The sequence below is a fragment of the Oryzias latipes genome, chromosome 12, assembly GCF_002234675.1.
Source record: "Oryzias latipes chromosome 12, ASM223467v1".
NCBI classification, from domain to species: domain Eukaryota; kingdom Metazoa; phylum Chordata; class Actinopteri; order Beloniformes; family Adrianichthyidae; genus Oryzias; species Oryzias latipes.
In genome coordinates this window covers 24,104,189-24,120,061 of record NC_019870.2, presented here as the reverse complement: position 1 = coordinate 24,120,061, position 15,873 = coordinate 24,104,189, and the positions used below count along the sequence as shown (strand labels likewise).

At 42.4% G+C, this 15,873-nt stretch overlaps 1 protein-coding gene across 1 annotated transcript; it reads left to right on the top strand.

The window, feature by feature from the left end:
* Nucleotides 1–860: 860 nt before the first annotated feature.
* Nucleotides 861–15,868, top strand: stom (stomatin). The gene is made up of 7 exons (XM_004075023.4): nt 861–1,015; nt 4,464–4,573; nt 4,697–4,769; nt 8,859–8,941; nt 9,025–9,228; nt 12,492–12,626; nt 13,709–15,868. Exons 1-7 carry the CDS (start codon nt 955–957, stop codon nt 13,895–13,897), a joined length of 855 nt encoding a protein of 284 aa, XP_004075071.1. The 5' UTR covers nt 861–954; the 3' UTR covers nt 13,898–15,868.
* The last annotated feature ends 5 nt before the right edge of the window (nt 15,869–15,873 follow it).

Below are 15,873 nucleotides of genomic sequence, written 5' to 3'. Positions count from 1 at the left end.
CTGCAAAATCAGCATAGGGACAGGTTATAAATATACCCTGCACTTCTGACCTTGGTGGTTAAGGGTGGGTGAGACACTAACTGTTGTTTATAATTTATACTAATTAAAGACACAGTGATAATTTCTTTAATCTATCGTAAAAGTTTTCCCAGTGGTCTTTTAATTATGATGATACAATTTTTAGATAAAATTAAAAAAAAAATTGTTTCATTTTCTAGGACATAGTTTCTGTAGAGCGGCAACAGTTAATTAGAAATCCTCTTCGGAGTTGTGGGTTGGACCGTTGGTACATAACAACCTCACTTCTTCGCCTTCGGGAGCTTGTGGCCTGCCTTGCATTTGTTGTAAACCACAAATAAGATCTTTTTCAAACTGTACTTTACTGTTCAAATACTCAGAGATGCAAATTTGAGCTTAGCTTTCTTTATATGTGTCCTCAATCATCGGGAAAATATCAAAATAACACGTTAAAAACAGCAAAAACACCATTTTCATGGGAGTGGGTTTCGGGATCTGTTTACTGACACAATCATTACAGCAGAACAGGACTAAAAGCTATTTTAGTTCATGCAAGTTAGCAATTGAGCTTAAAAAAGAGTAAATGTTGATGTCATACTGACTCTAATAGACTGTTAGTCAAAACTGGTGGTTCAACAACACGGGGCTATACTATATAGTACTACATAGCATAACACACATTCCATGCCATTTTTCCAAAAATATTTGAAAACTACACAGTCCTCATACAGAAAACGTTTTACGTCCCTTTGTTTTGAAAATATGTACTTCCGTTTTGCTTCCCGCTCATGTGACGCGCCCCCTTCTTCTACGTCATAACGCCTGCAAGGTAAAATTCAGGGCTTAGGGGATGTCGCAGGCATCGTGCAGTTGTTTACGGTGCGACCCCCTCACGTTAAACTCAGTCAGTCACTGTCACCAATTCTGTCCGCCTGCATGGATCGAGAGAACGAAGTTGTTCCGATGAAGGAATCCCAAAAGCGGGAGCAAAAAGCAGGTCAACCTTTTTCTCTCTGTCTTCTTTCTGTTTTTAAATCTAGTTTAATTATAATAGATGCAAGCTATGCCGTCTTTTAAGAGGCAAAATCACATAGACAATCACGATGCTGTTGAATTATGTGCAAAATGGCTAATAAGAAAGATAGGAAAATAAAGAATAAACGCGATAACATTGTTTTTGTGGAGTTTTTGATATCGGAGTGAGTGAAGAGCTCATTGTTTCCTCGCGGCAGGCTAACTAACGGTCGAGGATGCTGAGCTAACACGAGCGGCCTTCAAGACCAAACACGTTTCTCATATTAGAGCTAAAAGCGTTAAAGTAACGATAATATAAAAAAGCAAAGACTTGTAAAACTTAAGTGCAACAGAATGTTTTTACTGTTTTACGGGCAAGAAGTTGTGTTTGCTATGAATGAACTAGTCTGGAAAACACGGCATTTCATTTTCTGCGGATACCGAAAAAATGCGTTGTAACTTCAACCGAGGCGACAAAGCCTTAAAGAGGACTTAATTTTTATTTTTTATGAGTCTTTCTTGAAGATAATGTTGTGGACACACCTTTAGTCCTGGGGCGAGAAGAAGGACGTCACACAGCCCTTGTTCATCTTAAACGTTCATTACGCCATGATAGTTTTAATAAGTTCTGGATAAAAAACAAACAAACAAAGCATTGACGACATGTATGTCTGCTGTCTGTGAGATGGTTTTCCTGTTTAATGGCGTTTTGACTTTGTGTGTTGGTCCAAGCAGCCATGATAGTTTTCAAGATGTTGAAGGTATTGATCTGATCCATGGATTGGTTGCTTTCAATCAATGTTAGAGCTGTAGAGCAGCCATACCTCTGAAATCCTTTACGATCACAGCTGGATAAAATGATAAACACCAAAAATTAAAGTCTTACTAAAGTCTAAACTATATTTGATGTATGATGGGTGAACAAATGTTTTATACTTGGTTTTTGGTGTTAATATCTGCCATATCTATTGGTTGTATTCATTGACTGTATGAGCGACTTGACTTAAAAACTTGTGTATCAAAGCGCGATCACGTGCATGCCGGAAATTCTGCTCTACACGCTTTTTCATAAACTTTTCATTGAAAGTGGCCACTTAAACGCGAGGTCTGTATGCACTTTGGCTTAATCAAAGGGTAAAACAAAAAATACAATATGGCCGCTCAACGCAAGGATTTACCCCCCGCTCGGGCTGCTGGGTTGCCGGAGACTGCCGCGGTCACTGTTGGGTGAAGGCGGGATACACCCTGGACAGGTCGCCAGCCTGTCATAGGGCCCATGGAACTGGAGCCATCGAGCCCGCTACAGCGGACAGCATAGCGAGCTCCGCTGCCCAGGGTCCAGCAGAGCAAGCAAGCATTGCCACTCAGGGTTCGGCAGGGTTCCTTGCCGTCCTACCAGGCGCAATCACTCCAGCTCCATTGGTTTATGATATTATTCTTATTTTCTTCAAAACATTAATAAAAAAGATCCCCCAGTTTTATTTTTATTTTCCCCTCTCGGGTAATTGCTCAAACTGGGCCACAATCAGACACAAGTAATGTTTAAAATGGCCTTTTAGCGCAGCTCTCGCTGCGAGAGGGAAGTGCATTGCAGCAGGAGAGACTGTAGGATATGGTGAACCAAGACACGGCGATGTGCTTGCCGTTGCCTCTGTAGAGCTCTCTAAAACACTTAAACCCAAGCTACTCACGCCACATCATCAGTGTTTTCAATGATGTGGCAACAAATGCAGTCCAGAAAAACCTTGGCGGTTGCTCCACAGTCAAGGCGTTGAGCAGTAAATTTGAGACGTGTCAAGAGAAGCTGCACACGCAAATTTGACGCTCAAATCGTGTCCGGTGTGAATGCAGCATTAACAGCTACCCGATCGGTTCCACGCATGCACAAATCTTATGTCACTCAATCTTATCTCACCCAATCAACAAACGTTGATGTATTGATTGGTCTTAGTCGGTCTGAGTTAACAGTTCTATGGCAACCTCTCTCACCAATCAGGAGTGAGCTCTTTTAGAAGGCCACGCCCCTACCACTTGAAAGCAGGTTGGGTGAACTTGTCAAACATTTTGATCGTTTGACGTGAGACCACATACCTTTATTGAAGCATCTGATTTTAATAACATGATAATTAAAGGTAGCAGAGCAAGAATGGTTATTCTGACAAATATATTGACTGAGTAACAGCTGTTTACTTCTCTATAGACGCCTATGGGATTTTGGCTTCTTGGACCCTTAGAATAGGAGGGGGTAGAGCTGTGACGGTGTGGGATTTTTGATCACGCGGTGATGAACTAGCACGGGGCGCGTTGTCGCGGTTAAGCTCCCCCCAACACAAAATCCCACGGCGGCCACTTCGCAAATGAGTACAACTACAACGCTGTATTCTTTATTAACAAATAACTTTAACAACTAACTACTATCTATCTAACTAATGAAGTAACTATATAGGTGTTGTACAAAGACTATGTGTGTGTGTGTCAGCGCGCTGTGTGTGTAGGAGGAAGGAGCGTGCACAAGTGTGTTGGGGATGTGTGTTGATTCTGTAGCGGACCGCTCTCTAGCTGCACGCGAGTTTCACCTGTGCTCTCTGGTACAGACATCTTCTCAGAATGTTATATATTATCCAGTAATAAACGAGACTGCAGACACTTTGTCACCTTTCCGGTAGCCATGAGCCTGACATCCATGAAGAACGCGGGGCAGGAGGCTCAGCCTTTGTTTATACAGACACGCAACTTTGCGCTGCACAAAATAGTTCCCAAACAAAACATGTAGTGATAATCACTGAAATCTAACAGTGCGTGTTCATGTTTGGTGTTAAGGAGTGAAGGAGAACAGTAATAACCCCCCCCCCCACACACACACACACACACATACACACACACACAAAATCCTCCGACGGGCGGCCGTGTCGCACACTCAAGAGCGCAGCTTGTAATGGAAATGAATACAATGGAAATTAATAATTAGAACGCAGTAAATTTGTCGTATTTCCTCGCGAGACGGAAACTTCTGTTGTAGAATGAGGATATGTGTGTACTTCTGAAACCGTGCACGTGTGTGTAAGAAAAGGGAGCGCTCAGCGCAAGAGGGAGAGAGAGGCGCGGCGCAGGGAGTGAAGGAGAACAGTAATATAAGGTTTCCCCCAGAAACCCTTGAGTCTGAACACAGGACTAGCAGAAAAAGTAAATCATCAGCAAAGATAAATGTGTTTAATGTGTTTATTACAGTTTCAATCACGCACCATATGCAGAACTTTCAAAAAAAAGAAAAACTTAAAAAAAAAAGAGTGCGGTGATCAGGTGATGCGGTTATCGTCACACCCCTAGGAGGGGGTGTCACTCAGTCCAGTTGTCATATACAGTGAATTGTTTTATTCCAGTCTCATTAAAAATATCTTTATTTCCTTCCATGTCTGTTTTCTGGCCCACAGCGTATGAGGATGAGGACGTCAGCATCGGCTTGTGTGGCTGTTTGCTGGTGGCCTTGTCCATCCTCCTCATGCTGTTGACGCTGCCCCTCTCAGTATGGATGTGCATCAAGGTCAGCCTCCTGTCACATTCAGTTTTTGTTCACCTCTTTACAAGCAAAGATCAGAGGAAATCAGTGGCAATGACACAAAGATGTCAAGGCTTCTGCAAACCTCTCAGTATTTTCTGTCTGCAGATCGTGAAGGAGTATGAGCGCGCCATCATCTTTCGCCTTGGGCGCATTGTGAAAGGTGGAGCCAAAGGACCAGGTGGGAGACTTTTAACCTTTTTTGAGGACATTGAGGTCTAACTTTAACAAAAACATGAACTTAATTAGTATTTACATTCATAAAGAGAAGTTTCGCATTATAATCCAACTATCAAAGCAGACATGAACTGATTAGGACAGATGTAGGATAGATAGATAGATGGATAGATAGATAGATAGACAGATAATAGAAATAACTAAATAAAAATGGTTAACAAGTGGTTTTATCATTTCAATTCATTACTTGTTGACATTATTTGAAATGCAAATTAAAGTGTAACCAAAACCTTTTCTGGCTGTTAACCTGCACAAATTGTGCTTTAAAAGTGCTGACTGTTGGTCCTTACCAAACTTTCCTTAAAGAAACAGATAAGACTATATCTCCATTAATCTTTTCAAAACAAACACTAGTGTTTAGACAGCAGAGATGTTGGTTACTAACAAATTTAGATGAGTACCGGTAGTTGAAGATATATTGTCTGCTGCTATACTGTGTTATTTGGACCACCGAGGGGGTTTAAAGTCTGCTTGATTGACCCTAAATCTGCTCCTATTCTGCAGACATGATAACAGATTTGATTTGATTGACAACTGCTTTAAAGTGGAGTGTCTTTTACTCTGAAAATGTACAAAGACTGCGATTAAAAACAAGCTCTCAAACGATAGAACAATTTCACTGCTACCTCAGTTTTCCAAAACTCTTGAAAGCTGTTCAATATAGGTTTAGAAAAACTAACTGGCAAATAATCAAGACTAAATGACAGAATGGACAGACTGGTTTTAGAACAAAAAGAAACACAGTTATGGCTGTAATCGTTGCCATTTAAGCAAAACAAAGGCTTTAGATATTGAATAACTCACAGCTGGTATATTTCTTGACTTTAAAAAAGCATTTGTTACAATAAATCATACAATTTTACTCAATATACTAGATTGATATGGAATTAGAGGAGTGGCATAGAACTGGTTAAAAAGCTATCTAACTGGAAGGGTTCAGCTTGTTAACATTGGTCAATTTATATCTAGTAAACTAAACATTACTTTTGGTGTCCCTCAGGGCTCTTTATTAAGACCTGGACCTTGTTTTTTTATTATTGACTATTATATTATTGACAAATTTGATGTATCTAAAGCTTGAATTGTTTCAAAATGACACAAATATATTTTATAGTGATTACAACTATTATACGTAATCTTATCAGCAGAAATACTACATGCTATTTAAAAAATGGTTGATAGCAAGAAATTATCACTAAATTTAAATAAAAATTTCAATCAAAAGAAGTAAGAAAAAGCAGCAGAGATGGCTAACTGTTGGCAGGCTAGAAAACAAAGCTGTCCACAACTTGCTGAGCAGGTACAGCCTCTTTAGGAAAAAACATGATAGAAGGAGCAACACTGGAGAGCTTGACTTGAGCTAGTGCAACATTCCTGAGCTGCCTGAAAGGTCAGCTGATGTGGGGATCACAGTTGTTGTAACAAAACCAGAATCTCTGATTTAACAGCAGCTTTCGTTCGTCAAAGAAAACGGCAGTGTAATTTGATTTTCAGACTTCTTTGTGACTGTAGAACTTATTTTTCTGACATAAGTACTACATTACTGCAGCTGTGATACACTGACTGGTATTTAGTGAGCAGCTCCTACAAAGGATGCGGAGGAAAGCCGGCATTGATCTTCATCTGGAGATGGAACTGATGCAGTCCATTTACTCAGACTTGAAGGCTTATTTTCTTAGCATGCTTAATGACATCAGTTGCCACGGCAACTGGAGGGCTCAGAAAGGAGTTTTGGACAATAATGGTCTGAACAGAGCCGTCTGGTTTGCTTCTCTGCCTTTGCCCTGCAGCAGACATGCTATGCAATGATATTAGTGGATTAGAGTCCTGCTCCAAGTCACTTCAGTTGATGTGAGTAGAAACTGAAATACTGCCTTGCCTTCATATTTCTGTGCTTTCAAAGGTTAAATGAGCAACTTTTAAATGTGTTGCCATGGTAATTGGATTCAGCTTAAGCCATCAGTCTTCTCTGAAAGTCGTTTGCTATCATTCATTCTTGATATGTCTGCCTTCATATGACTCTAAGGGTCTGATCAGTGTTAGCATCAGAGTCACTGTGTACTTTTTCAATGTGATCAACTGGATTGCTGTGCCAAACAGCCCAAATGTAAACAGTCACACAGAGCTGAGCTGCACTTGTGTGTATCTGAAACTCTGTTCCTCATGAACTCTGTGCTAAATGTTCACCAGAATGCTTTCCCAATCACTTTAACTCCATGTCTAAAAAAAAAAAAAACGCAGCTGTTTAAATCAAAACCCATTTTGAGGCGCTAGCTTTTTATTTCAAACATTATTTTGTGTATATACTTATAATAATTGGGGGTTTACTTATTTAGTATATAGTTAATATTTTTGGTTAATTTTGTATTGTTCTAAGTAACGAGGTGTCCCTTAATTTCTGATAATATACACTTCAAATGGCATTATCCCCCTCACAACCTCTATGAAATAATCCTAAAGTACTAATATTTGATTTAGTAGTTATTCTTTTGTATGTGTCCATTGTATAAGAGGATAATACCCTTCAAAGTGTCCATTGGCAAAAATGACTGGACTTTGCGGAAACAACCGTTTCCCGCTTCTCATGAGAAGGTTCACGCTTCAGCGTCGTCCATAATATCTGAAAATGGATTATGGATTTTCCTTTACTGAATGGACACCCTGCAGCCAATCAAAATGGAGTCTTCACCCGGACCAAAAAAAGGTTTGTTTCAGTGAGTTCATCCACAGACTTTCTTTCAAATTGAACTAAAATATAAAAAACGATTCACTTAACTTCAGAGGAGTTAATGAGGATTTGATAGCAATAAAAAGACCAATACTTTAATAAATGAAGTTCTTATGGGACCCTAACGGGTCCTAAAGTTTACAAGTAACATTTTTTAACCCCATATTATAAACTATTGAGATATTTCAGTCCGCACTAATGTCATGAGCCAATTGCCCGAAAGTCCAGCAGGATTTTCCCAAGAGCTGAGCCAACGGCATTGAAGAGAACAGAGAGGACCCTGGGAAAAAAGTTGTTTAAGTCAAGCAAGTCTTTCTTTTCCCAGCCGTTCTCTTCCTGCCAGAGAAAGTCCAACAGAATCCCGGTCACTGCGTGAAGGAACAATACGGAGAAACAGTTCTATTCAACTCAGTCACACTTAGAAACCCCAGTAGAACGTAGATGTTTAGATATGTGTTGGAGTTCTAGATGCTCCAGTGGAGGTTCGCCTTAGGTCTCCTGTTCTTGGCTTGGACTTTTTATTTTTTAATGTCAGAAAAGGCAAAAAGGCAAACCAGTTTACAGAAAACAAATCCCCTCAGGAGGCATCTTTTCCATTCACATCCCAATTCAACACTTTCTTTGTCTGATTTTTCGGCGTTATCTTTTAGCAGACCCCCGGGACCCCACAGGGTTAATTATAGACGTTCCTTACATTCTCGACGAGCTGTTTGCCAAAGCTGAAATACTTGTAATACTCGGCTCGCTGAGTACACACTCGCTGTTTGCAATCCTCAGCGTGTTTACATTTGTTTGATCTGATTGTGCTTTGTAAGGAGGGTTTTCGTGGAGTGAGGGGGTTTCGGAGCGGAGTTTGGGTGTTGTGGTTTCTGGTGACCAGATGTGACATCTCTGTAGCAGGACGAGCGCCGTCGTCTTCATTCCTCCTCCTGAACAGATGGTTTGAATCTCACCGTTTAAATTCACAACATCCGGGCAGGAAATGCGGCCAACTCCTCTCTAGCTGCGCTGGCATTAATGTTTGCTAAATGCTTGCACACCTAGCACATGTCTGTTTCACTCAGGCACATGCCTGTTCTTGTTTGACGCTCTAATTCAATTACAGCGACTGGGAAGCAGCTAATGAAAGCTGCACAGATCCGCAGCTTTGCACAGCTGCAGCGTCTGAGCAGAGTTTGACTTGGCCTGCTTCCATCCTTTCATTCATCCTGGCGTTTTCAAACATTCGCGCGAAGCCTCCTCATTATTGTGTTTACTCGGGCTTTAGTCTTTATTGAAGCGGCTTGCGCTCCTGTGCTTCTGCAGGGTTGTTCTTCATCTTGCCGTGCACCGACAGCTTCATCAACGTGGACATGCGCACCATCACCTTCGACATCCCGCCACAAGAGGTGTGTGTGAAACTCCGCCTTCTTCTGCTCCCGCCACACGGGCTTTTGTTGTGTAATTAGAGTGATGCTTCTCCTTTGCTAAGATTTTGACCAAAGACTCGGTGACGGTGAGCGTGGACGGAGTGGTGTATTACCGGGTCCAGAATGCGACGCTGGCCGTGGCGAACATCACTAATGCCGATGCTGCGACCCGGCTGCTGGCCCAGACCACCCTGCGGAACGTTCTGGGCACCAAGAACCTGGCGGAGATCCTGTCTGACCGTGAGGAGATCGCACACAGCATGCAGGTAGAGTGCAGTGGGGTTTGCTATAGAATTCCCTCCATTACAGCAGGGATTATGTTTTAAAAACGACCTGCAGTAGGTGAAATCTGGGATTACAGATGTTTTAGGGCTGTAAAATTCCTCATCGCACACTTTCTCAGACAGAAATGAACATTTTCACACCTCAGCATGGAGGGGATTGAAGGTCTATGCAGAAAAAAGGGTTCAGAAGAAGTTATTGAAACAGCGACTGTTAAAAGGGGAATCGCAATATGGCGATGAAACTTTGGATTACTTCGACTTTTCTCACACCAGAGAAGAAGCTGGTATTCCATAAGGTTCCACCTCGGCGTGTTCCCCCTGCAGTGCAGCTGTGCGGGTCCAGCTCAGCCTCTGGTCACGTGTGAAGGGTTTCTGACGTGGAACATCTTCACTTTCTGACTGTCCCTCCGTCTGATTCAGTAACTTACTGACCGGACTTGAAAAATGCAGGACAATGCGCATCTTTAAAGACCCTTTAAGGGGGTTTATACAAATCTACACCCTGGTTATCTGAAGATACATGACCTCTTTTTGTAAAAGGAAAACCTGTCCAACACAAAAGGCCTTCAGCTCTTATCTGTTCGCTCAGTTGTTGGACAGAACAAGTTAGAGAAATAAATTAAAAAAAAGACCGGGTCTGATGAAAATGGGGTTTTTAACTTGTTCTGTGGCCTTTTTCTCATGATGGAGGACAAATATTAAGAAAATTAAGATTAAAACTGAACGAATGTCTTTGTTTTCCTGGAATCTGGATCTAAGCTGGACAGCTGGATCGCTCCAGTGTTGCTCAGCATTTTTGTTGTGCTGTGAATGTTACGATGGGGGAGTGAGGGACTGTAAGCTAGAGGGAGAGAGTCTAACATATGGATGTCGGGAAGAAGGGCCGGGCTACTCCACACCAATGGTCCCGCCCACAACTCAGAGGTGAATTTCTAATGAACTTATGCCACTCTGCAGAAACTGTTTTAGAAAACAGCACAGGTTTTTTGATTTTGACTAAAAAGGACATAATCATAATTATAGACCCATGGGAACACTTGGAAAACAGAAAAGTATACAAAAACACAGCATCTTGCTTTCAAATGTTAGCTGGAGTTGTTTATCAGAGGAGATGGAGTCTGTATTGGTTACATTTCAGATTCTGCTAATACGTTTTCCTTTTCCTACAGAAGCAGTGGAAAGATTTTTTTTTTTCAAACCTCACAGAAAATAGACATGCAGTGAATTTAGGGTTAACAACAGATCAGAGCTGAACAACCGGCGTGATTTAAGAGGAAGAAGAGCAGCAGAAATTGAAATAAGAGCTCTCTCCAGCCAAAGTGTTTGCATGTGTGAAAGCTCCTGTTGAAGCCGTCTGGCTCATGCAGAAGCTGGACGTCTGCACTTTCATCTGACTGGGTTCGCTGCAGGCTAAAGTCAGCTGTCAGCATCGTACCTGTTTTCAAATGTGTGTCGAGGCTGACGCGGCTGCTTGAAATTCTGCGTTCCTTTCACACTGCTTTTGCCTTTAATTATTGAGTCCCCCCCCCCCCCCCCCCATTAATGTTTTGCTTTCAGTTTATGCTGAGCCGCTGTACAAGATGAAATATTAATAGATTATCTAAAGGTTTGTAACTGATCAAGAGATGGCTGCAATCCTAGAAATTGCCCAAAGGCTGATAAGAGATGATGCATCCTGATAACTTCTGTTTGTGAATCTCAAAGAAACCCTTTCTCGGCCTGTGTTCCCGCCACGGCATGCGTTTGCAGCTGCCGGGCCGAGAATAACGATGGGGGGGAAATGTGCCGATTATAGAAACTTATTCTATTTCAAGTTTTTAAGTGGCACGTCAAAGCAGAACTGTCACAGGTGTGTTTACACGGATTCTTTCAGAAAGAGAGAAGACGAGGTTAGAAGGTCATCGTCTATTTTTACACAGAGCTGGGTCCCCGTGGAGATGCAGAACAGGCCAGGTCAGTGTCAGCGTTCAGAGCGGCAGATGACACACGTCCCTTCATTTGGAGGGGAAAACCCTCCCTCTTTGCGTTAACCGTGTGAGCGTGAATTGGACTTAAAGTAGGACTAGCGAAGCGGCGCGTTGCTTCAAAACCACACCCGTGTCCTGTGTTTGGTCAGAGTCAGCCGAGGCAAAAATAGCAAATGTTGGTGGGAAATGTGATCCGGCGTGCGCAGACAGATGTATACGCAGATCTCTGAGCAATGCTCACACACACAGCCGTGACGGGCACACGCCCCTCCTCACGCATAAACAGGAATTGGACCGATACACGCAAACGTCTGCCACATTCACACGGTTTGGTATGTTCTAGGGCTGCACGATATGAGGAAAACTTGCGATATGCGATATTAGTGATCAATATTGCGATAACGATAAATTTGCGGTAAATAAACAAATAGAAAAATAAACAAAAACATCATTCCCATTTCATTGCAACAGTTTAAAAATTATCCTCCAAATGACCCTCATCGACATGGGGGACAAACGTCAGGGTGGCTAACCCTGGTCCTCAAGAGCCTCAACCCTGTCTGTTTTCCAATTCTCCCTAGACTGCTCGATAATGATAACCAAAATCAGGTGTGTTCAGTCAATCAGGATGTGAAATCACTTGAGTCAGCCAATCAACAGCAAGCTGGTTAAGGAGAGCTGGAAAACAGGCAGGGTTGAGACTCTTCAGGACCAGGGTTAACATAATAGGCCTCCATCTGATTGGTCAACAAAGGGAAGGCGTCCATCTGATTGGTCAAAGCATAAAGGGATTTATTTGATTCGTTAAATGCTTCAAGCTGCTAGAAGATTGTTTTAACACATTTTGGGTTTGCGATTTATTGCGATATTTGCCGTCTTTTGCGATATGCATATTGCAGAGCTGGATATTGCGATAACGATAAATTTGCGGTATATTGTGCAGGCCTAGTATGTTCCAAATCTCCAAACTTCCTGCCTGCTCTGGGAGGCAACAACAAAGCTTACAGGTTATAATTTATAAAAGCCTACAGGAATAAAGCAGGAATTCCATGTGTTTCATACATAAAATAAGGGATTCAACAGCTTCTGTTCTAAACGTCAACAACAGTTGTTCACTGTGTGATCTATTTGTGGGAGTTTTGCCTCATTTTGTTCCAAGTGTTTGCATTTCTCGGGTTTTCTTCCACGTTGCTGCACAGTCACGCGTGTTTTCCTTTTATCCCACTTTTTTGCTGAATGTGGAGCAGCAGGTCCAGACGGTGTGTTTTGTCCCCGCAGTCTTCTCTGGACGATGCCACGGATGCCTGGGGGATTAAGGTGGAGCGGGTGGAGATCAAAGACGTGAAGCTTCCCCTTCAGCTCCAGAGGGCGATGGCGGCCGAGGCTGAAGCCACCCGTGAGGCCAGAGCCAAGGTCAGACAGCCGTCCACGCCCACTTTATGCCGAAGACCCCCAGATATGTCCTTCATTTAAAAGGACTGCTCTATTTTCATTCAAACTAACACAGACATTCAGTATAACTGGCACTCACCTGCACATTTCTGTACCGGTTTTTATTTATTTCAAAAGGAAACAGATGTTTCTAAACCCGTCTGCAGACAGTTTCCTCCTCAGGGACAAAGGCACTGGTTTCAGTGACAAAAGTATGGAGAGTTTTTTTGTCATGATACGTTCACACCAGGCATGTGATCTGCATTCTTGAACGTGCGTTTAACCCCTCGTGTTCACACTGGACAAGCAGGGAGGGGCGTCTTCCTAGTTTTTAAATGTTTGCTAGCAAACGTCCACCTCCAAATCTTTTGGGCCCCGTGCTCCAGGCTTTTTTCTTTCACAGCTCTATTCCGATAAATAAAAGACTTTGTGTTACGTAATTTATGACCTGACACAAACAGCAATTATTCATTTGCTACTCCTGTGAATTCAACGGGACGCCTTCCATACACGACTACCTGATGCAAGTCCCTGATTGGTCAAAGTTCCACTTCTTTTAACTTTCAACGAGCTTTCAACCGGCAAGCGTTGAAACCAGAAAAAGTCGTAGAAACCTGCCTGGCTTCGTGCGAACACGAGAAGCCCGTACCACACATTTACTTAGACTCTTCATTGGCACTGAACGCTTGAAGGCACGTTGCCGAGGGCGATGAGAGCGATGAGCCTCACTCAGCAGAACAGTTTCTGACCCTCTAAGTGAGGGTCCAGGTTGGGTCGGGAAGCAGAAACTGCGCAGACAGGAATCCTCTGACCCTGTTTGTCCAACAAAGACACTCATTATCGGACTTGACTTTTGGAGTATTTGTAAAGCCCAGTTTTCTTTGGACAAGTCATATTTTACTTGTTTAATCCAGTGAATACTTCATACCAAATATGAAACACATAAATCAACCTGAAGGTAGCAGCATAGATGGAACTATGGAGATAAAGTAGATCTGACACTTGCTGTGAGCTTCTCTTCCTTTGCTGTGTGAGTTCAAGGCCGTCTTTGTTCCTGTTCTCAGGTGATCGCAGCAGAGGGGGAGATGAACGCATCACGGGCGCTGAAGGAGGCCTCCCTGGTGATCGCAGAGTCCCCCTCAGCCCTGCAGCTGCGCTACCTGCAGACGCTCAACACCATCGCAGCAGAGAAGAACTCTACCATCATCTTCCCTCTGCCGCTGGAGATGATGCAAGGATTCATCAAGAACTGAGGATCCTGCAGAAACCTCCACCTTGTTCACACACTCACCCAACATCTGCCACTTAGCACCACCGGTGCGTTCACAGCAGGCCGGTTTACCGAAACAATTTGTGTCAATGGCGCAGAATCTGGCCGCTTCCTGTTCTTTTTACGAGCGGCGCCGCTTCCTGCCGCTCTCTTCAGCTGGAGCAGCCATGAAGCATCACACACTTGTTTTACAGAACCAGAAATTAGCAAGGCTCTCATTTATCCTTCAGTTTTCAAAGTATTTTCAAACTAAAGTGGCTGCTGGATGAGTGGCCCGCATGCAGTCACACACACACTCCCATGCACACACATCTTTTACCTATCTCTGTGTATGTGAGATTTCCTAATGTCACACAGCTGGGATCATAGTGCTGCAAACAGATTCTTTTATTTCACTCTGCTGCAGATATCTTATCAGGAATCCCTGAAACTTCACTGGATGCATTATTTTCACTGTTTTTTGTGTTTTTGACTGAAATCCAGCTTTTTTTAGTTCTTCCTTAGTGTCCATAAGCTGCTGACTCGTTGCTCCTTCCAAATAAATGCTGGTTTCAAGGACTGCTTCGTAAATTTGGGCATCAGGACGATGCAGCAGTGAACGACCTTTTGAGACGCCGGCTTTAGTCAGCTTTCTACTCGTTTACGATCAAATTCTAGCTTCAGTCAACAGTTTGTATGACCTCTCAACACCTCAATCACGTGACGCATTCCGAGTTCCCTCCAAGCAGCAGCAGAGGTGAATATCGGTCTGGTCGTGCCTTTTGTTTCATCCCCTTTCAGGGGCCTCAGAGGTTGACAGCCAAAAGCCTTAACTTTCTGCCATCTTTGCATCTTTACTCAGAAGAAAGTCCCGCTCCGATCAGCTTTTGATCCACGCAGTGGTCTTTTGATGATGATTATGCCGTTTTTAGCCAAAATAAAAAAAACGGTGTAGTTTTGTTGGACATAAGTAAGCCTGCGCAGATATCCCATCAACCCTTTGTTTACACTTTCTCCTGCTAGCTTACGGCCCCTCGCGACCTCAACCTAACATTACCGGTGCCACAAAAGTAGTGAGCAATATCTGAGCTGTCCACCGTAAAGTTTGATTGATGATTGATTGATTCCAGCTCAGACGAGGAAAATGAAGACGAATATGGATCTATTTGTCTACATGTGGATGAATCAGAATGGAGCAGAGCAGGAAGCTTGAGGGCTCCTGATTGTAGTTTGGACACGACTAGAAGCTTTTTCTAATCTGTTCCTGGTTCACAACAATTTGGAAAAAAAATATTCAGAAACCCATTTTTGAGCCTAATTTCCTCTAAGCATGTTAAAAACACAATTGTCCTTAGATTGGATCTTCAAAAATTCATTCTTTTTAAAATTTTACCAGGTTTTTTAATTATTTGCTATTTCTGAGTAACAAGCCAAATATAAAGCAGTAACATATATATGATACTAATATATACTCCATTTGTAGTAATCTTTGTTAAAACAGAGTGTTAGTAGTGTTGGAGTTCATAGCTTTACTACAGTGTAGCCATTTGACAATTATAGTAGTTTGCTGTAGATCAGTAGCGGACCCAACTTTTCTGGTATTTTATGTTACAAAATGCAGTATTTGTGAATTAAACACTACTTTTTTTTTTTAAATAAAACCTTGGCAACAAAAAAAGTCATTGTGAAACCTGCACTTTTTGTTCTGCTGATGCCAAGTCTGTGTTTCCTCAACAACGGTTCGCCAATGTTCCGTTGATGATGTCACTTCCTTTTTGTTACATGTTGACTGTTAAAACTGTCGGTGGCATGAGCGGCAGCAGCTTAGAGCAAAGCACTATCTAAATGTTTTCAGGGCTAATGCTAGTTTGCTTTTGCAGCTAACAGTATGGTTTTGTACTCTCGACTTTGTCCTAACACCACCTCGTACTTATTTATAAATGTTGAAAGACCTCAAATAAAGTGGATACCTTAATGTGT